Genomic DNA, 23879 nt, shown 5'->3' on the forward strand with positions numbered 1-23879 from the left:
TTTCAAAGTAGTCCAATGTGCGTGTAACAAATACTTTAACCTACCTGGGTATAAACCTCTTGTCCATTATAATAATAACAATACCGCATAAAATTATTGGTATTCCGACGAATATATGCATTTTGCAGAATATTATACGGTATTACAGTTCTTATTAATCGATAAAACCCTAAAAATAATATCAAATATTTGTCAAAGTCAACTAGGTATGTACTATGATGTATTAGATTTATGGAATGACAAATGTGTTTCTTTATTATGGTGGCTTTTAGTATAAATATGTTCATATAAATTAATACATGCATGATAATATAAAGCCCAATATTTTATAAATCAAGTATGCATTTTGAAATGTATGCATTTAATTTTGACCACCATATAGCGGTAATATAATATAATAGGTACATTTTTTGATTTTTTGATTTTTTAAATTTTATTTTTTCACAATACTTAATAGAAATAACAATTTAATTATCAATTAGTTTCAAGATTTCAATACCTTAGCACATAGGTAAGTGTCTAAACTTATATAAGAACAACTAAAAATTAAAAAAGTAAAATAGTCCAACAAAATTAAAGTTGTTTAAGTACTTAAACTGGTTCTTATTAAATTGTTAAAACTTTATTTTAATTAAGTATTAAATAACTTTGACTGACATATCACATTCTCCGATGGTATAATTTATTGTTGAATACATAGGGTTTTTGTTCCCTCTTCTAAATATTTTTTTATTTGGTTTTATTTAATTTGTGATGTTTTAAATTAGGTTTTTTTTTTGCAGAAACTAAAACCACCTGATATGGTTTTACGTTCTTTATCAGGTAATATAAGTTCATCGTTTTATTAAATATAATTTAACTACGCTTATAATGGAAAAAAATGAATTCAAATTACTACCATTATACAGACTACACGCTTATAAATTGTATGTAACTATATAATGTAAGGATAAATATACCTAAATCACAATATTATCTATGATTTTGTTGAAATTTAAATTTAAAATTGTAGATAGGTATAATATAGAACACAGTTTAGTTATTATTAGTTTAAATAGATCACGCTTTATTTTTTTTTTTATGTAGGGTGTTATTAGACTGATCAAAAAAACCACAGCAATTTATTCGACATATTATTATAACGATATATTATTACTAATACATATATTATTTTTTTAAAAAAATCATCAATCTTGATTCTAAAATAATCTACTTTTTTTTTTTTAATTATTAATTAACCTGCTGTAACCTAGACCATTGGGTGATTTTTTTTACTGTGGGAGAGGGTACTGTAAATTGTTAATTTACTTCTATTATAGTTAATTATTTAAATCTGTATAATAAGAATACTTTCCATTTTTGTAAGTACATATTGCACGTGAGTAGATAATATTATTTTAATGAACAATGAAATAATTAATGACAATTTCCACCTGTACAACAACATTATATACTCGAGCGATCTTTTGAATTTTCAGTGCATTCAATAGAGTACGCATACATTTTAAAATATAAATTCAGTGCACATAATAATATTATATGAGTAGGTACGCTGTACCTATCAATAGGAACGTATTATGTTTATTTTAAATTTGAACGACTGAATAAAAAAAGAAAACGTATTTTCAATTGCATGAACCCAATGCGCTTATGCTAATGGTTAATGCTCAAAAACACGCGAATAAATTCAAGTCATTTACGAGTATAATACAATATATGGACATATGGTTAGTACTAATTAGACAACTAAATTTGAGGAAAAAAAACTATTTTAGAAACTAAAACTAGTCGTTTGAAATAATGTTAAATGTCATGTATAATTGTTTCGAACAAATTTAAATATTTTGTTTAAAGTTGTACAGTTGGCTTATTACGCTCAGGGTTTTCGAAATCAAAATCCTCATTAAACCCGTTTCAATTCAATGACATTCTGGTTATCACCAACATATTTGCATAATTGTTTTGTCATATTGTCGATGTAGGGGTATTGGAGTGGTCAATGTGACAATGCGTGCAATTTTCTCAAATGTTGTTTAATATGTTTACTATTTAAGTATTATCAGCACGGGAGCACACATAATATAATGGTATATTATTATATGATATATAATAATTGTATATATTTACAGAACAATAATTTTAATATAATAAAAACACATTAACTCATGGAGTATTAAAGTTTTTTAGAATTTATAAAAAAAAAAACCAACATTTTCGATATTTTAATAACTTTATTATTTTCTATCGGTGTCGTGTTTTATGTATTTAGTTTTTTCAATGATGACATCATTTTTATATTTCATATTCCGAAGCAGATCATTTTTTTGAGAATAATGATGCATAAAAATCGAATTTCAATCGAGTATTTTATTAGGCAGTAACAGTATATAAGTACCTACCTAATTAGATTTTAATGGTAAAATGAGTGGAGTAGTAGACTAACGTTATATCATGGTTCACTCCTGTGCCACTCCATTCCTATCGTCGAAGGTATGATACCTACTTTAATTTTTATTGAAAGTAAAAAACAGTTACAATCTGTATTTAATATACAATAAGCAAAATATGCGATGATGATATATTTCGAGATAATGAGTTTTTACTGTTCAAAGAATCACCCATTTACACTGCAATATTGTAGTTCACGATTTAATGGGAATATAATTTTTGTTGTTGTAATGTGTAATATTATTATAAAAAATGTTTTACTACGTATGTTAGCTGGCGATAATTCTATTTTTTTTTTTTTAGGTTAAGATGATAGTGTCACTGCATTTTAGTTTATTCAAATGGTTTTTTTCCCAGCAGTTATTTGATTAAATTTAATTATTCAAAATGTCTGCTTATTTAGTCCAATGGCTTACATGTATATACGACTGAAATTGTGTGGTGTGGTATTTTTTTTGTTTTAATTGTTCAAACAATATTATTTTATATTATTTAAATAAAATTGTAGTAGGAATACGTACTCATTTCATGGTTTGTAAAAATATAATATGTTGATTGACATTGCTATCAATTCAAAAAAAAATATTCGTTCCACATAGACATAGGTCATAATAAATACCATGTTATTTTTTAATATAGATTAATACTGTAATGTATTATAATATTATATATTTATATAATCGACTGAAATCAATAAGGCACAGAGTTGGGAAGATTGATTACGTAATCGTTTGAATTTACTGTCTAATTTTTGATACCTATCTTGTTGTATGATAAAAAAAATAATAGTAAACAATAGTACCTATAATCTATATAGGTATAATATATTATAAAAGAAATATTTTTCCAGACAATGTACGTTTTAGTAAAATATTTCATATAACTTCACTTGGCACGAAAACCTTGTTAGCGTTGTATATAATTTGTTTTCATAATATTATAGATCATTAACACTCAAATGATGTGCAGTTCATTTAATTTGCAAGTTAATAACTTTTATAAGACAGAAAAAAACTTAATTAAAAAATTATAAAAACTTAAACATCGGTGCATCAACAAAAGATTCGCTTAAGTTATTTCTACATTCCGTTTTTTATAATAATAATTAAGAAAATAGTAATGACTTTTACTATTCATGTATTTTATTTTTACAATAACTCATAACACCGCATCTATCATCAGATGGCATAGCATTGTATATACTATTATGTCAAATATAATAAAAAAAAACCTAACTTAGATTAGATTTAATTATTTACATTGTATTGATTTTTTTTATTTAGTATCAAAATAACACACATTGCAATGAGTTTTAATATGCGTTTCATAATATATAATGAGTATAAATTTGAGTACAATATTTTATATTTGTTTTATTCGTGTCTAAGTACTTTTACTTTTTGATTACCCTTTAATTTTAAATAAACCAGTTCATAATATTATTTAATACTGAAATCTTAAACAAATGAAAAAATACCAGAATTCATTAGAAAAATCTATTTTTCTTGGTAAAATTGTTTACAGGAATTATGATTAGGCGTATGTACGAAAGAACGAAAGATGTAGTTAAAGAGATTTTCATTAGTCAAAGATTTTAGTATAGGATTATGTAAGCATTTAAAAATACAAAGTAATTTTACATTTCCCACCTAAAGATTTGTGAAAATAAACATTTCTTGTATTAAATAACTAATATAATATTAAAGGTACACAAGTTGTTCATCTGTAATTGCATTTTATACAATACATTGTACTTCCTTGTTCCTAAATAGGTATTCTAAGTATTCTAAAATGTATACCTAAATATAATTTTAAATAAATTAAAAAGTATGTTAACAAAATTAATATATCACTGTCTATGTCAGTGAATTTCATAAAATAAAATAAAATAAGTAGGTATAACTATACCCGTTAAACAAAAGAAGAAATAAACCTCAGCCTAGACCCTATAATATACTGCTATACAATCAACCTATCCAATTATATTTAAATATCCAATATCTACCATGAAATGAAAGTACAAAATATGTAATCTAATTATATTAATTTTAAGCTCCGTACATTTTTTTTCTGTTATTATTTCCAACGTAGCAGCAGCCACGGATGTACTTTTCATAAAAAAAAAAAAAACGAAAGAACGTTTCTTTTCTTCTACTTTATACGCTTTGCAGAAGGCGTTTCGCAGCTTCCACTAAGTCTCGCTGTCATCTCTTGTCATCTCTTGTATTTTTGCTGTTTGTCATTTATTCTTATTCGATCATTCTTTACACGGTCCATCCACCACTGTCGCGATCTTCCTCGTCGTAACCAGATGGCTTATTGATTATAACGTTATTGATCAAATCATGATTTTCCCGCCATGCATGTGTATGTCTCACTCTATTATTTTTAATATTAGAAAACTTTGAATGGTCTGTTGAATATAGACTTCTAATTTCTGAGCATTTTCTCCACTCGTATTACCCATGATCTATATTTACCTATATAAAGGTCATAGTTATACACAGTTTCTCCTCAGAATCTTTCTTTCGAAACTCAATAGTTTTTCTTCGTCACCCTTTATCACCAATCATATTTTGCATCCATATAATAAGGCGATACGACGAAGGTAAGTAGTATATATAAAGTTTCATTTTGGATTCTTTTGATAGTAGGATTATTATTATTTTTTAATGTATAATTATTAAGTATATAATATACACAATTCTTGCGGTGGTAAATCCAATAACTCTTTCGCTTCCTTCGTTTTGACTGTCGTTTATTATTATGATGCAGAAAACTCCCCATTATTCTATTGAATTCGTCTCAAAATTACCAGGAAGGAAGGTTTTATACGACTTTTTTTCCATAATTTCGTAATTTTCCGTTGACCTGCAGGGTAACAATAACATAAATGATAAATGTTACGTATTTGTAGTTTATTACATTTATTATATTTATTTTTTTGTTATATTATATACTTAAATATTTTGTATTGTAGTTAACTGATTTATCAATACAACAATGACTATTATTGATGTCAAAATTTGCTTTGTCTCATCCTGTTCCCAAGTTTAAATCAGTCTAAAATAGCGGCCATTGTGATCATGGTGGATCTGTTTTCCATGGAAATAGAAATTCATCTATTTGAAAAACTCTACTATACCACCAAGACATTTTTTTTCACAAAATTCGCCTAAAAACGTAAACATAATAAAACCGTTAACTAGCTTATATAACTTGAATAACTTTTCAAATTGAAATATAAATTATATAAATTGGCACAAAGCCAACATAAACTCTTTTAAAAGTAATAAGTACCTATCCATTAGGTTAGTATAAATTAAACATTTCTTTTTTTACCACAAATCGACAAATAAATATTGGAATATGGAATTTAAATATAATATTCTTTTCATAATAACTTTTAAAGTTTTTGCAGTCAACATGAAAAACACAACTTTTTTTATACAACATGCGTTATATATTATTTTGAATTTTTGAATATTTTAAATGTTCGCCTTTTTTAAAAACTTCCTCTCTTTAAATAGTTTACATATTTATTGTTTCTCAGAGACCGTAAAGGTCTTGTTAAGCTTCTTACAATGTTATGACTGAACTGATTTAATATAATAATATTTTAAAATAGAGTCGATTGCAAACTGCTATGAGCTGTTACGAAAAAACCATCGGAATTCTCTTTAAAAACAATTGATACTAAATATGACTGAGCTTTAAATAAATATTAATTAATCATTTCTGTTTCAACAAATAAATATGTATTCTGATTACGTAAAATGAGTACGATGTTTAAAATTAAATCTAATAAACTAAGATTGATTTTGTTATTTTAAAATGTCATACACTTTGTCACTTTACCATGTTTTTTGAAATTGTCAGTAATTTTTTCTAGCGATTTAAGAAACTTATGACAAGTTTATTAAATTACCTCACTAAAATGCCAACTAACCAACATTTCCGAGCAAAAGATAGGGTCACAACTCACATAAAACTTACTGAGTACTCTTTCAATAAGAAGCAATGAAGATAAACAAAACTAAACAAAACATTGTAAAAGCATTTTTAATTTTACATTCAACAACATAATATAATTGATTGTAAAACTAATATACATATTTTTACCACCAAACATTTTGTAACTAATAATTAAGAACCATAATTAATATTTTAGCGTTTTGAATATATTTAAAATAAACAAGACTTTATGGTATAGTTCAAAAATAAGTAAAATAACAAAATATAACAAATACAATTATTCATGAAAATACAGAAGTAATATTATTTACAAGTTACAACACATGTTTTGAAATATTTCTCATTTTTTAGTGTACGAGAAATATGAACATTTAAAATGTATTTACAATATGTATATTACATTTTACAACAACGTAAATTTGAAGTTTTTATATTCAACTATAAATTATTCAATCAAATCTTAGAAATAACCGAGTGTAATAAACAACGGAAGGTAATAAATGTCAGAAACACAAGGAAATACCATTAATTGTATTCATATTAAATATTAATGCACGTTTTCATTAAAAAAAAATTTTTTTGTCATTAAATATACATAATATTATAATATGTGCATATAGTAATTACAAAGAGACCATAACATTTTAATATCTTTTTTTTCTTCATAATTATGCAGTGATTTTCTTTTAAAAATGTAATTTATACAAACATTTCAATTTAATATCTATAAGTATAAATTATAATATATTTCGATAAATCATAAAACAAATTATATAGGCACACTATAATTATACTTTTGATGCGTATCGTATTCATATTCCCGGAAGTTATGAGTTTAAATATTAAAAACAGAGAATACGAAATAAGTAACACCTCAGAAATATCTTTTACAGTGGCGTCTTAATCGCAGTTGTAAGTACATAGATTAAACTACGTAAAAAAAAACACATCATTTGGCTCATAGTTTAAGACAGACATGAATATCAGCTATAAGTTACCTCGAATCTTATTCAAATATTCTATGGTGGAATTCGTCTTGTGAAAAAAAATTAGACAACTGCTGGCGTGTCTTTTGCAATTTATGCAAATAAAAAACATGTCTAAATCGTAGATCTACTTCTGTGATCTCTGTAGGTACCTATGCATTCTGTTTTTTCACTTTTTATACTTCTGGCAACTATTGTAGCGCGTATAATATATATATATATGCATTTGACTTTATGGCTCTTAGCCAGTAATTTTCATTAGAACTCCCGAAAAACTTCAAACTTAAAACCATTGTTATTTTACTTTTTCTCTGGGTTTTCTTCTTTTTCTTCTATATTCCAGTGTCTCTGAATAAAAAGTCCTTATGAAATATTGTTCGAAATCAGAATAACCAACCAGAAATGGTAGATCTATTATTTTCGTGGTATATACGTTTCGGAAATCATTACAAATTGTTAAGTTCCTTATTATACCTTGCAGTTTTGGTTAACTTTCACTGTGCATTGTCCGATTTTTAGACTTTGTTACGTCCAAAGTGTTCTATTATTTATAAAGATGTCGAAATGTATGCGTCACTCTACGTAAGACGCGTTCCATATTTTATACAACCAAAGTAAATTGATCGAATGGAATCACCGAAATATTCTCCCTATTAAACCATAATAGGTACGCATATAATGCTAATGAGTAATGGATGTTGAAAATCTCAAAGTTCTGTGTATAATTTAAATATAAATCTGAAAATAAATATGCTTATATTAATTAATTATAATAAAAATGTAAATTTTCAAGTAAGTACACAAAAAACGAAATTATTTCTACATCATAATTTTAATCTATTCCGTGTGTTTGGTTTATTTACTTATACCGATAAGCCTAAAAAATCTCATAAAGTTGATTTTTTAATAAATAAATATTTTTTTTTTCATTAAAAATTTGTTTGTGTGCCTTTATTGTGCTTTAAGCTTACAAATTAAAAAATACTTAAATAATTAATGAATACTTAATAATTTCACATACTCGTGAACTTATGTACATTATAACAAACTTATCTTATTTTTAATGTTAACACATTATAGGCTAAGTTGTGAAATATAATTCTATATAAAACTTATTAGGTATAATATACAATATATACTTACTTATTGGCTATTACTATATTATCTATGTCCTAGGTAATTAATCTTGCCATTGGTAAAACTAAATTTTACTAAAGAGTTACAGTTTCTTTAATAATGACGGTATTTTATATTTTATTAATCAACTAAAAAAATGTTTATACATCTCTTGATAAGTAGGTACTCACCATAAAATAACTTTTTTATGTTAACTGTAATAGATAAACATTTAATTATTTATTGCTTCAATTATAATTATTTTTAAGATGTATGCCATGGAGTTGGTCGATAATTCTTAAAATGTATATTTTATCTGTTCCTTGTATTTGTTCATAAGATATTAACAGTGAACATTAATGGTAACTGGTAAGTTATATTTTAAGGTGGGGGGTTTTGAATTTAAGTATTTAATTGTTGTATATATTAACATTTAATATCAATATATAAATTATATCAATCATTTCAATATTATAATCCGATTTTTTTTATAGACTTAACAAAAAAAAGCTAAATTTTAGTTGTTTTAATATTACAATCCATAACAAATTTCTATTGAAAAAACAGTTAAACATATTATCTAAATTTTAAAGCTAAATTAAAACCGGAAATGGCGTAGAGTTTTACTCATAAAGTCATAACTTTGGATTTTATAATTTTACATACACAATGATCTATTTATGTTCAATAAAATAAGAAACCATATTATACTACTTTCGGGGCAGCTTTGATTTTTCAAATAAACTTTTTTCCACGAAAGAAATACACATTACTTTAAAGTAATTCTATTTAGATTTCATGATTTTGAATTATCTGAAAAACTTCTCTTTGGCTGTAGAAAAAAACGTAAAATGATTTCGTATATTTCGTACATAATATTATAAAGTTTAATAATATAAAACAGAAATATTTAAAGAAAATTAATTACATATTTTCAATTTATATAGTTTTTCTGCCAAAGTTGAACTTTATTTATACATTTTATTGTAACTGGCATTGCCGTTGTTTTTTCGATAAATATTATTAGGTATTCAACATTAATTTTAAAATAATTACAAACATATTTTGCAAACCTTCTCAGTGAAAAGTTCTTATCCAACTAACTTTAAATAATATTAGTTTTAACAGTTTGGTGGTTTCTTATTGGTGTCTGTGAATTTATTAAAAACAAGTATTATTTATTCAACGATAGTACGATACTTCACAAACAATTTGACAGTATTTTTCCTAGTATGAAATACCAAATTTAAGTTAATGTTGGCACGAGCCTTTTATCACAAATATATAATACCTTCTCGTTATTTTTCTCTTATTATTTATGCTGTACCTAACTATGTTTATGTTAAGTTTAAATTTTATAAATTTTACTGCATACAATTATGAATTTTATTAAACCTGATAAAATTCATGATTTTACTATGATAAGCACAGTTTTACACAGTTACCAAAAGACAATATTATTAGAAGAAAAAAATATTTTCTTTTATTTATTAACCGCCTTCAAAACTCTTGGTTTAAAATATCTCGTGTATAACACGTGTACAGTATTTTAGTTCTAATAAAAAGATTTAAACGCAGAAAATTTGTCCACGCTGTAATATGTTAAGTCTTTAATTTCCTGTATAGCCTTTATTTGATGATAATATAGCAAACATTTTAGTTTATTTTGTAAATTAATAAAAATCAAAGAATCAATTTTGTTTTACATTTATTAGAACACAAAAAGTCGTTTTTTTACTATTAAATCAATTTTCAAAAATACATTCATTTATGATTTAAAATTTACCTACGCGATAACTGATAAAAGACTCAAGCAAAATAATGAGCCCACGTATTGAAAACTTCTTTAGTTGCAAATGTAGCTCTAGAATTTAATATTGATGTGTTACCTATGCAGTATCCTAATTTTATTCGAAAGCAATGTTTCATTTTTATCATCACATTAAAAAATAAATATTTATATGACGTGTTAAATATTTTTGGAACTCATAAAAATTAATGAATAGGTAATTATTTTCAAAATGAATTGATAATAGTAATGAATATGATACCTGATGTAGGAGTAGGACAGTGGAACACCTATTGTATATTAAAATATCAATTATTGAATAACAAATAAAATGATTGTGAATTAAAAATTAAAGTTCTAAATTACCAATTGAATAAAATATCAGAACTAAAAATGAGCTATTTGAAATTGCATTTTGGATTACTTATTTATTTGTCTCCTTTTGTCAAATCACCACACGTAAGACACAAAAAAAGCGAAGGAGGTACCTACAGAGACCGTAGCGTTAGGTAGGTAGTATAAAAACTCCATATTGTAAAATCAATACATTCGTGATTCTTCAATTTATAAATCATGTACTTAAAAACTTTAAGTTCTATCTTGACTTTTTTTTATCTTGAACCAGGTAATATTTTATCTAAGAGTTGTATGATTTTATTTTAGGCACAAAGGTGATATTGACATTTTTCGTCAAACATATTATTATAATATTATCTTTAAAATAAAAACCATAAGTACAACTATTTGTTTTATAAAAAATGTAAAACGCATTAACTAAAATAAATTTCTACATATCGAATTGTTTATGTAAATGTTATATCGTTTCTATGTTTTCGCATTGCGAAGAAATTATTTTTAAATGGAATTCTTATTTTAATTTTGTGTTTATTTATATTTAATTGTGTAGTATAAAATTTAATAGATAATAGGTACCTATATGCTTTTTAAATAATATTTCATATTGAAATTTATTTATTTGTTGAATAGTGAATAAACTAAGGGCTTTCATAATTTAGCGAAAAATTATATTATTTAAATGTCAATAGTTAATAATGAGTATAATATATGTATAATATTTATTTTGTTACTTATATAACCTACACAAGAGGTATTTTTGCAAGTAAAAATATTTATCAATGCCTAATTACTAACACTTCATTATTTTGTTAACAATTTATTCAGCTTTATACGCTTATACTTTTTATTATTTTAACAAATTAAATTAGTTTCAAACAAATATTATGAATGAAAATGTATGTTTGCCTCAGGTTTTTTTTCTTACATTTTCAACAAATTATAAGCCGTATTTTAATGTCAGCAAAGGTCAGATTTTTAATTTCAATTGATTTGACTATGAAAAATGAAACAATGAAACATACCAATGGCCAACGAGGACGGTACCTAATACCAATAACTGTTATTTTATCGAAATTGTTCTATTTATAAATGTTATATATTATATAGCTATAAGTTCCTCACTGCTACACTGATTAATATAGCAATTGAACATTATTTTTTTACTATTGATAAAAACTGCCTGGGTGACTTAGGTCATTGGCTACATTATTTAATATGTAACATTGTTGTTACATCAAGGGGTAAATTATTACAATAGGTAAAAGCTTATGACTATAATAATATAGATACATTAAAAAGAAAACAAAGAGAGACATATAAGCTTAATAGTAAAACATTATATGTATTAATATTATACATTTGTAATAAACATTACTAAATTTTATTAAAAAGTTCTGTATCCCTAAGGAATTTGAGAACATTAATGATACTAGCGTTTAGATTTTCAGCTAATTGATGGGTTAAACTGTACTTCAGACGTTTTGGTTCATACATCCTACATTCGGTTAGAATGTATTTGACCGTCAGGGGAAGGTTGCAGGTTGAGTATATGGGTGGGTCTTCTTTCTTCATTAGAAAGAAATGGGTTAATCTAGTGTGTCTTATTCTGTGCCTGTTTATGGCCACTTCTTCTTCTCTGATGAAAGAGTTAATATGCCGAGGAAGGATATGATTTTTAATTTCGTTTATTTGGTGTTGGATATATTTTTTCATTCGTTTTGCCAAATGTAATTGAACATTTATATTCCTTTCAGAAGTCCCTATACTAAAAAATGTATTAAATATAATTTCAACGTAAAAATACATAATATTTGTTTTTAACACCTATAGCTTAAAATTCTTGAAAGAAACAAGAATATTACGCTGTGTCTTAAGCGGCTATTAGTTTAACGATAATTAAAAAAAAAAAAATAAACTTTTTATAATAATGGAAATATGTTAGAAATAATGTAATATTGAGTATTGACTATGGATTTAAGAAATGTTTTCGATATTATAACACATAATAAATGAAAACTCGATTTACTAATTTAACGATTTACGGTTTAAGATAGAACCACGATATTATAGAGTATAGACCTTATAAAGCCATCAATTGTTTTTTCTATATTTTTATACAATGTAACTCAGTTAGATTAATTCCAAGCTTGATTAAATTTTGCACAAAGCTAACATGACATACAGAAAATAGCCGAAATTGAAAATAATTCGTTTTAGATCCTTTGTTAACTCTATGCAAGTAGGTACCTTTTTAGAATTAAAAACTATACAAATATTAATGATATCAACTATAAGGCATCATTTGATAATTAATGTGTAAAAGAGTTTTTTGAGTCGTATAAGTGTAAGTATAATAATACGAATAAGAATCAAAAGGAAAAGAAAAATAATGAATTATAATTATTGTATATATTATTATTGGAAGTTCAGGTATATTTCAATATTTGTATTCCACAAATGCTTTGTTAAGACGTTGAATGAATATCATTAAAAATAGAGTGTATTTTGTTCTTAAAATCTTTAAATACAAAAATAATTAATTTTGTATAATCTGTGTAAAATAAAATCTATTTTGTAACTTACAAAAATATTATAAGTATAATTATTATTTTCAAAGCTATGATATAAGACTACTATGATGTACAACTGCTATAATATATTTATCATTGATTTAAAATAATATTAATCTCATGCTATTCCAAGAATAAGATCTATTCTTGAGAAATATCTATAAAAAAAAAAAATTAAACCAATATTATATGACACTAAAAAGTAAAAAGTGTATATTTATAAAATTAGATAAACATTAAACATGATTTCATTAGTCATATAAATAATCCAAGAAATTGTTTAAATTATGAAGATATGTACAGTTTACATAATATACAGTATAGACGCACGGACCTAGTTTTTGTAATTTTTCATATTACTTACAGTAAAAATATGGGCACAAAAATATGGGAATTGCTTCGCATTTAACTAATTAGGATTATACATAATGATATGTTTTTTCAATATCTGAGTCGCATTGTTTATCATTTTTTAAAGTATAAATGTATGATAATATAATTACATACGTAGGTACACATAATTTATTGCTGAAATGCATATCGATAAATTATTATCACAACCATCGAAAACGTCAAAAATTATCATTAGTAATCAAATAAAACAAAAAATCCCTAATATTGTAATTTGTTATTGTATAAAATAATAATAATATAATGTACAACCCTGCATAACGAATTTCGTATTACACACAAAATATGCATAATATAACTTATAAATATCAGTTTTGTATATTTAAATTATAATTATATCCAGTATAATAGCTGTGTTTCATGATATTATTATTAGTTGTAAATAATAAATTAGTGTTATTAGGACAGCATAAAATATAATTATATATCGACTATTAATAATTGATTAATTATACAATACATTTAAAATTAAAAAAAAAAAACATAACCCATTCGTGACCCTTTGTCGTACACATCCAGTTAAATATCTCAATTTATATTTATTATATTTCTATAGATGAGGAAGTAATGGATAGGATTATATTTTTTAATTTTTGTGATCGCGTTCTGAATCTGAGGCGAGTTACGACATGGCAATACGCTAATCTGTATGCTGTGCTGCAACCAAAGACACCGGTGTGTAAATAATTGGGCCTTTGCAGTAGATATAAAATAGAGTGTAAATTAGGATCCTAGTTACAACATATTATATAGCCTCCAGTTGACTTATATTTTTTAAAATTAAATTTGTCGTGTAGGTACCTATTAGTTTGAAACATTTGTGGCCTAGAGCAAACTGCGATTGTATTTGTGCCTTTCAAGTCCGTTTAAATAAGAAAAATCTCTGGAATCAGGAGACAGGACAAATTAAACTAAATATTAGAACTTTTTTATTTTATTTTTTTATATAATTTGATAGAAAATGATTAGTTACAGTGAATAATAATATCGCGACTTTAAGTTATTTTATCGACATTTCATCAAATCGTTATAAATCGTCTTAAACTGTCAATATAAATGGCATATTCTACGTTTTAAATTACATCTCTAAAAAATCTATAATGTAATAAACACATTTTTACTATTTCGGTATACTGACGACACTGCGTAGCACCTATAATGTTATAATAAACTATTTTACGACTACATCAAAATTAGATTAAAAGCAAACTTAGTTGCGTCACATATTTTGTGGGAAATGTAAATACATGTGATTATTATTATTATTATGTTATAATTGTGATCACACAGCGGTAACCGCGTTAATGAGTTTCGTTTCCAAGAGGTGTTATTAGGTTGTTATACCGATGTAAGGTTTCGTCGTATAAATTTTAACAACAATTGTTATTATTGTTCCGAGGTTTAACAACGCTTTCAGACCACGACGACTGCATGGGCGCCGACGAGATGTGGCGGCGGCCCGCCGGGGTTCCCGAAATATCGTGAAATCGATATCGAACGAATGCGCGCCGTTGCTTAGAATATTAAGTTACCGTACGAAATAAACGTAGAACGCCGCGTGAAATTCGCGGAAACCACGAGGTTACCGCGAAGGAACACGACTATACCGCAGTCTGTGGCCTGTACGGCTTATCACATAGCACAAGGACGGCCGGTTTCGACACAGCATCGTTTGAAATCGATTTAAACAGCCGATCTCTATCGATCAGCACGCGTCGTCTCTCGCATTCCCACAATATTATTACAGTAACGTCCGACGTACTGCTTGAGACGATTTTCGACGTTCGGTAACAGAAAAGCGTCCATATAGAAAGTAGTGACTGCGCGAGCCACGCCACCGAGGGCCGCATCGCGATCGACGTTGATTCGGGTACACGCAGACTATAGGTCTATACCGCGGGTACCTCGGTTACCTACGTCGTGCTTTGTGCCGTCATCAGACGTGTTGTACGCCCGACCGGAACTACAGCGAACCGACGGCGGCCGATCATGTTCTTTGTGACGACTCGCGGATGGTTGCAACTGGAAACCACACTCCAATCGTGACTCCAATCGTGCGGTATAGTATGCTAGTTACCACGTTGGACTTGGCATAGTATGTTACCTACCGAAAAATATATGACATAGGTGCTAACCTGTCATATTATTATTCTTATAAAAGTTATATATTTATTTAATTTTATTACGGAAAAGTACCCGTGACTTGAACCGTCACTACGAACAACATTAAAAGAATTATTATATCTTTTTTTTTTATTTTTAATCAAGAATTTATACAATCTATACTAAAAAAAAAAGTACAATAAGCATGAGGTATGTTTTTATTAAATTAAGTGCAATAGCTTGAGTTTCTTGAGGGAAGAAACCGTCCAGTGAAGGTACTTCGACGTGATTATTATAATATCTAATACCAAATATTACACATTACGATAAGTGATAGCAGTTGGTAAACATCCACCAAGACAACGACGACTTCTGGGATGACGTAAAAACAACATGACAATAATATAATATAACAATAAATTATGATAATCAGCAATACATTAAGTAAGTTTTAGTTTAATAAGTTATAACTAATATACAGTCGATAGGTAGGAGTATTCTTTGTTGGGTATATAAATACATTCGCACAGTATTAGGTAGGTAGGTGGCATTTTACGGTAGGTAGGCGGCAGATAAGCACACCACATGAATACCGACTCCATTGTAGACAGTAAAAACTAAAAATAGAAAAATTTAATTTTAATAAAAAAATCGTTTGTTTGTTGATACAACGGCACCTCTTTGTCAAGCGGCAGCTCAAATTTCAGCTCCCACCTACACCACCGTCGATATATTTACAACCACCTCCATTGCACTAAAATTGAAGTCGCATTTAGAACCGGTTTTTAATAAAGTTACACATAATTTTAACATCTATGTTATACATGCTAATGTTATAAACATAATTTTTTACTCTCTGTAATAAATTAGCTGTTCCGTGAAAAAACAACATTATTGCATTTTATTTTTCAAACGATCGTTTATTTACATGGCTTATATGAATTATAGGTATATTACTAAAATCTGAAATTTGACACGACATTCGATCGTCACATTTTCTCTGCCTGGCATTCTACAGTTAAAGTATCACCCATTCACCCCCATTCCTTATACTTTGTGTCGCAAAAATATATATATAAGAATTACTTATAGTGATATTACGTACCCTGATTTGGAAAACTGATCTAATTTTAATCAAATAAAATTGAACCAAACTTGCAACTTTTTATTTCAAGTCCAAACAGAATTTTTAAAAATTCTGAAAACTTGTAAAAATTATTATGGCGATAAAATGATAACGAAAAATACAAAAAAATATTATACTTACCATAACAATAGTTCAGTTTAAACTTTTTGTAGTTTGTCATCTCAAATTTAGTATGCATTTTCATTTGGTATTATTTTCCAACCGAGCCTTTGGGAATTAGGTTCTCATGAATTGTCCGTTAATAAATAACTAACAATAATATTTGACTAATCTATCGCCACCAAACTAAGGGACGAAATGATTTTTGTTTTTGTAAAAACGTAATGTGGTTGGCTTACGAAATTGCGTAGGAATCTCATGCGTAATAATTATCAATAAAGCAACGACAACAAAGGCGTATAGCGTACAGACATGTTTGATGACAATGATTAATTACGACTATTTTACACAGCAATAAATCCGCGTTTTCCTCGTTGCTTATCTCTTGTTCTTTTATCTTATTATTTTATTTGTAACATTAATTGTATACTCGATTATTACCCTTTTATTATATGTATTATATAATATGTATATAATATATACACAGGGCTGCAGAGAGAAAAGAATAGTCTCATATTATGAGGTTCCTACCCAGTATGTAAGTTTGTAAAATTTTCGTATTTTGATTATATTTTACAACCAAACAAGATTTGGTGATAAGTAAAAATTATTACCACTATAAGTCCGATGCAAAATTGTATGTTTGTGAATTGATATATATGACACAGTTTTCTTGCACAAATTAGTATTAATTAATACAAATTGGAATTCGGAGGTGATAACCAATGTGGTGAAACTCGTGCCAAATAATTTACGAAAAACCATGTGACACATCGTTTTATGGTAGGATTTTTCGACTAACTGTTGAGTGATATCTACACTAAGATTTGAAGTCAGAAAAATTGAATTATATACTTAAAATGTTATTTCAAATTGTTTTTTAAAATTGGAAGCAGTGATTCATTAGGGTCGTGTATATATAGACAATATTATACAGTGTGTAAGTGTGATAAGTTTATCATCATTAGTGTGATAAGTTTATCATCATTAGTATGTGTTCGCATTCGGGACCCGTTGTGATACATAATTTTATGGTTCAATGTTGGGACAAATCGTTTAATAATATAATATCTACTAAGATTCAAAGTTAGAATAATTAATAATTTCAAGCTATAATATTATGTTCACTTGCATGATTATATTACAATAATGATACAATTTTAATTCCTTCAAATATCTACATGAAAAAAATAAAAAGAATAATGATATAATGGTGCAGATCATTTGTCCTCAATTGTTTTTATCAATAATGTTGTCTTTATTGGTTTTATTTTTTCCATATAGATATTTTCATTGATTCAAATCATATCATGTTAGTTATATTATGCCGACGAACTTAATGAATAGTATATTACAGCTTAAAATACTAATTTAAATAAATATTTAATTCTCCAATTTTAAATCTCATAGCTAATAGATACAAAAGATTTTACTAAATGATGTATCACGGCGCGTCTCGAATGTTTACACACACAAGATGATAAATTTGTCGCATTAACACTCTGCAGTGTATTTTCTGTACACGACCCTATAATGAATCACTGCTTCAAATTCTCAAAAACAACCGTCTTAATGAAAATAATACAATTTATACCCGTTTTAAAAGTTTAAAATAACAGTTTAGGTATAATATTCTATTTTTCTAACTTAAAATCTTAGTGTAGATATCACCAAACCGATTGGTCGCCAAATTCTACCCGAAAAAGTAAAATGACGTGTCACACGATATTGTAAATACTTTTTCACCAATCAATAATAATTAATTTATGTTAAAATGGTGTCTTATATTAATTCATTTTAGAATTGTATGGTGGTTGTCATGTATACTTATCATTAAAATGTAATCAGTTATAATCAAATATGTAAAATTTAGAGCTAGGTAGAAAATAAAATTCTATCATTAAAGTAGGACGAATATACCATTATGAGAAACCATCATCCTTTTTCCACCTGTATAATTAAATACACTGAAGTTTTATACTTGATGAATGAAGATAATTGTATGTTGTGTGATATTTAATTTTTTAATATAATACATTTTTTTCTAAATAGCTAGATATTCGTTTAAAAATTAATGATATGTATTTTTATATTACATTTTTACGATAAAAATTATTTTATGTTTATAAAGTAATTGTATAATTACCATTTATAGACTATAACCAACTGTTTTACGGTTGACTAAGATTTATTATTTTATAATATCTGTATGCAATTTAACAACAATCTTTAAATTATTAGTATTTATTTAAATAATTCAAAAACATTGAAGTAAAATTGCATTATTACTCATCCAGAAAATATTATAGTATAGAGGAAGTTTAATTGAGTTATGTTATGCTTCAATTGATAGTTTGTATTCGTTTTTTTTTTTTAATTATTACCCATTCTATTTGAAATATTTATGAAATAAAACCAATTCATTTACATTATTTATTTAAAACATCTTTTCAATTTATTTACCACCATTTTATGCACGGTGTATATTAAATAAAAAATAAGAATATAAATAAAATTATATGACGGTCAAACATATAAATAAACATCAAAAAACCTCAGAGGAACTATTTTAGTTTTTTTAAATCACTAGATTTTTTGATACTTTGTAGAGCTTTTTTTCGCGTCTCTAACTATAGTACACCCTTTTTGTTAATGTATCTAACAATCTCTTTTTCGATGTTCCGTTCTCCTATAACTTCTTCCTTCTCTTTACCACAACTCATAGTATCCTACCCTGCACTACTTTATGCTTACCTTACTTTATACAATTTAAACCCTAAATATGAAATATGCATTTTTTATAACCTCTCTAAAAATAGTGTGGTTGAACCAATCTTTGTACCTAATATTTAAAATCAAACAATATGACTTTTCATTTTTCAAACTATAAAATATTATCTAAATGTAAATATAAGTATTTTGGTGAGCATAGAAACGTACGTATTATAAGAAGAGGATTATTATAGATAATAGCTTATAATCTTATACATTTTTATAATCTATTTAAAATATAATGAAAATAAATTACTATTGATATATTTTAACTGCCAAGTACAAATATAATACACCATTTATTCAAATGAATTAGGGTCTTATAAACTATAGCTGTACATTATGTGCAAAGTCAAAAAGTATAGCTTTACAGTTATACGTTTTGTTGTTATTGTAATGAATATAACCACTATTCAAAATAAAATAAGTTCTCAAAAAAGTTTTACGTGGCAACTTTTTAGATAGGAAATTGTACAAAGGTGGACTATTAAAAAGGTCAGTTTTAATATTTAGTTATTAGTTTATGTTTTATATTAGTGCGCGTTTTGTTTTTAATGTTTTAAAATAAATTATAGAGTAAGTACCTACATTTGAAATACAGAAGTACCTTTGTACGTTGTACCTTGTTCGGCTTGTTTTATTCTTGTTTCTTCTTTTTACTATTTTAAATAAAATATAACAAATAAATATAGTGTTTATTAATGCTAAATTAATTTAAATAATTACTTGAGTATCTAATTTATTTAAATTAAGTTACTTATCATTTATTGAACATGTATAATAATTAATATTCGCAATCAATATAAATTGATGTACACTATTTTCCAGGCTGCAGGGAACTAATAATTATTATTCGGATATGTGGATTATAATACTTGGAAAATTCCAATTATGTGTATTTACCAAATTAATAAATCAAATTATTTTAACTACCTACTCGTATTAATTTATTTTAACCTACTATGTATTTAAATCTAAATCGTGAGTAATGGTGACATCAATATATTATTCTTTTGATTTCATATTCAAATTAACCATATATTTAAATCCAAAAAACCAGTATATTTTAAAATGCATAAAAATCTGAAACGAAATCCGTATTATTAGTGTACACTGTACACAATAATATTGACTGTGACTATTCAAATAAATTTTCATAGTATTAAAATGCCCTTCTATTATTATATATGTACACCAACATTTTCTAAAATTAATCATACTATATTAATGATTTTTGATGTAATATTCATTTTCTTAGTTAATATTTATATTTATACTTTTTATCATATAACTTAAATTTAACAGTTATGTGTTTTCAAAGTTTTATTAGTTTTTTTCAATAAACACTTAATTTATATTTATATAGTTAACTGAAGTTAAATATATTTTAACAATAATTAATGTTTATGGATTAATATGGTTTTTATATTTATCGACGATTAATAAATACACGATATGTACCTAGGTACCTGATTAAAAAGTATTAGAATAATACGTAAAAGCTCTACAAAAGTATATAGTTTAACAGTGCAGTGAGTAAATAAATGCGCAATGGCTATAATAATTGTGTAGTAAAACAATTATATGTATATTTAAAATTTTTTTTATATAAAGTGAGTTATAGTCATGATTATTCAGTATCATGCTTTTAGTTTAACGAATTTTACCCACGATAGGAATACGAATGCCATCTTGTAGAATTCCTACAAGAATTACAGAACAAAAATTAACTTGAGACATTTTCATATTTAAAGAAAATGTATTTATAAATTTATTATAGTACCTATATTTGAGAAGAAGGCGTATAGTGTTTACTTCTAATGTTTTATTATGTTTAATTAAATTACATTTTTAATTAAGAACTGTGCAATCTGTAAATTACTAATAACAATAAGCATAATTAATGTTTAGGTTTATATAAAATAAGTTAAAGTAATAATACATTAAATTAGTTAATCATGGGTAGTGCAACCGGTGCCCCTGCACAGGGCCCCGCACAAATGGAGGGCCCCTTGGAAGCTGAGCTCACTCTAGAAAAGCAAATCATCACTAATAAAATATTATAATCTTAGAAAAGATAATACTTTTCAAACTAACTACAATTGAAATAATAATTCTGTGACATCCGTACGATTATATGTATAATCAAACTTTTATTTAAAATGTAATTTTATGAATCAACAATAAATTAAAAAAATCTCAAAAATGTTTAACAATATTTAGTTTTTACGATACATTGAAGAGGATAAACAACGTACATCGTAATTAGGTACTGAAGTACTTAAACGCGCTAAAACTAAACTAATATGAAACCATAGGCGTGCGGCGTTCGCGTAATTAAGTTTCAGATCCAAGTTTCAGTCCATTTCAATATAATAAATTAATAACCTAATATAGTAATATGTAGTTAGATTCTGATTTCTGAGTGAAGCGAAGATCGGATTTTTTCGATTTACAATCATATTTATTTTTTGTCTATAGTCTATAGTCTATATCGATATCTTAAAGCACACACGTGATATGTCCACTTTTTGTAATTGTTGGTAAACGCAAAAACAAGTTTTGATGTCTGCTAACAAATATTTGAAGAGCACAAATGTTCTATGTCACTTCAACGTAGTTCTTATGGCACAAATGTGACATAACATTTATGCTCTTGAAATAAAAATTAAGTGGACGTAGCACATATCGAATATTCAAAATTAACGGCATTTTGTTAGGTTATGGACATGACACGATTGTGCAATCGATTCTGCTTTCTATGACGAATTCATAGATACCTACCAATATCTCGATTTTCAAAAGAAGTGGACATAGCACTTGTGTGTTTTAAGGTATCGATATACACTATTTTCGGGTATAGTAAACTTTGTCCAAAAGTTACGTTCAGTCACTCTATAGTCTAACATTTACAAATTGTCCCTTTGAAAATATTTAAGTGTAGCATTTAAAACATAACACATAATATATCTACGGTGTAATTTTAGTTTTAAAACTCTTCATAACTGTATTATAATATAATTTATTTATGTAGGTATAATTTAATTCGACAAAATATTATTTTATCCAAACGATTTTGCACAGGGCCCCACGATTTATTGCGCCGGCCCTAGTCTATATTGTACATCCTAATAATTTATGTACATTAAAATTCCATACAGTTCAAATAAAAATCCTGCAGTCTTTTAATATTAATCGGTAAAAACATTATTTACATTAAGAATTTTAAAAATCTAAAAATTTATAAAATCCATACTAAAAGAGTTTGGTGATTATAGTTTAGCATATACATTCAAATATGTCATTGAACTTTCTACTAGCCATTTTACCATCCATCCTTACTAGTGGGTTTGTTTTTAGAAAAATATAAGCATTAGAACATTATCGACATATTTTTTTGTATATATGTAGGTATAGGTACTTATATAAATTATATAGATGACTATTACTATATTCAATAGCTATAGAGCACAGATATTTGTGCACGGAGTTTATTAGGCATATATTATGATGAATAATTATGTGATATCAATTATATACCATATGTGCATATTCATTTAAAAGGATGCCAGCGCAATATTTGCATTCTCTCTCAGACCCATTCTCAATATAAATAAGACGCATTTTTGTAAAATATTTGTATAAAATCATGATATGTAAAAAAATTATAGAGAATAATATTTTTGAGGGTTAGATACATATAGGTTTTAAATTTTTTGATTATTTGACTTTGGATATAATGGATAATATATTTAATTGTTTTGAAACAAATCATTATTTTCTGCAATTTTCGAAAGTTTAATAAAAAAAATACATTTATCAATATAATCAGGTTGTGTTAATAGCGAGGCTATAGCGATTAACCTGACAATGACATTGTCTGTTATTCAACTTTTTTTTGTTTGATCTAGCTATGACTAAATATATGAATCCTAAATACTAGATACTGCGTATACCTATATTGTACTATATTTGTTTATAAATAAGAAATCCAAAGAAAAACTGAAACGTATTTTTATGCGGTGCTCAGTCGATTAGTGCAAATTTGTAAGTATGATGAATTAATAATGATGTTACGTTATATACAAGTGCAGCATATGATGTCT

At 26.1% G+C, this 23879-nt stretch overlaps 1 protein-coding gene and 1 long non-coding RNA gene across 8 annotated transcripts in view; one reads left to right on the plus strand and one right to left on the minus strand.

Annotated features, from left to right (window-relative positions):
* The window catches only part of LOC100160521 (multiple C2 and transmembrane domain-containing protein), a 78118-nt gene that overhangs the window by 13512 nt on the left and 40727 nt on the right, over positions 1 to 23879 (plus strand). For 3 of the 7 annotated variants that reach the window (XM_029487156.1, XM_029487154.1, XM_003247475.4), the window contains exon 2: positions 783 to 822. The exons of 2 other annotated variants lie outside the window; for them this stretch is intronic. In XM_029487156.1, coding sequence (XP_029343016.1) covers positions 783 to 822 — 40 coding nt within the window. Of the gene's footprint in view, positions 1 to 782; positions 823 to 14750; positions 15712 to 15806; positions 16200 to 23879 lie in introns of those variants that run through there. 2 more of the 7 variants (XM_029487158.1, XM_029487157.1) reach the window with 2 other exon arrangements.
* LOC107884905 lies at positions 16171 to 17314 on the minus strand. Its single transcript, XR_001680223.2, has 3 exons — positions 16861 to 17314; positions 16433 to 16509; positions 16171 to 16372 (listed from the first exon to the last, which is right to left on the minus strand). It is a non-coding gene; the product is annotated as an uncharacterized LOC107884905 (long non-coding RNA).

The sequence above is a fragment of the Acyrthosiphon pisum genome, chromosome A1 (assembly GCF_005508785.2).
Source record: "Acyrthosiphon pisum isolate AL4f chromosome A1, pea_aphid_22Mar2018_4r6ur, whole genome shotgun sequence".
Lineage (NCBI taxonomy): Eukaryota > Metazoa > Arthropoda > Insecta > Hemiptera > Aphididae > Acyrthosiphon > Acyrthosiphon pisum.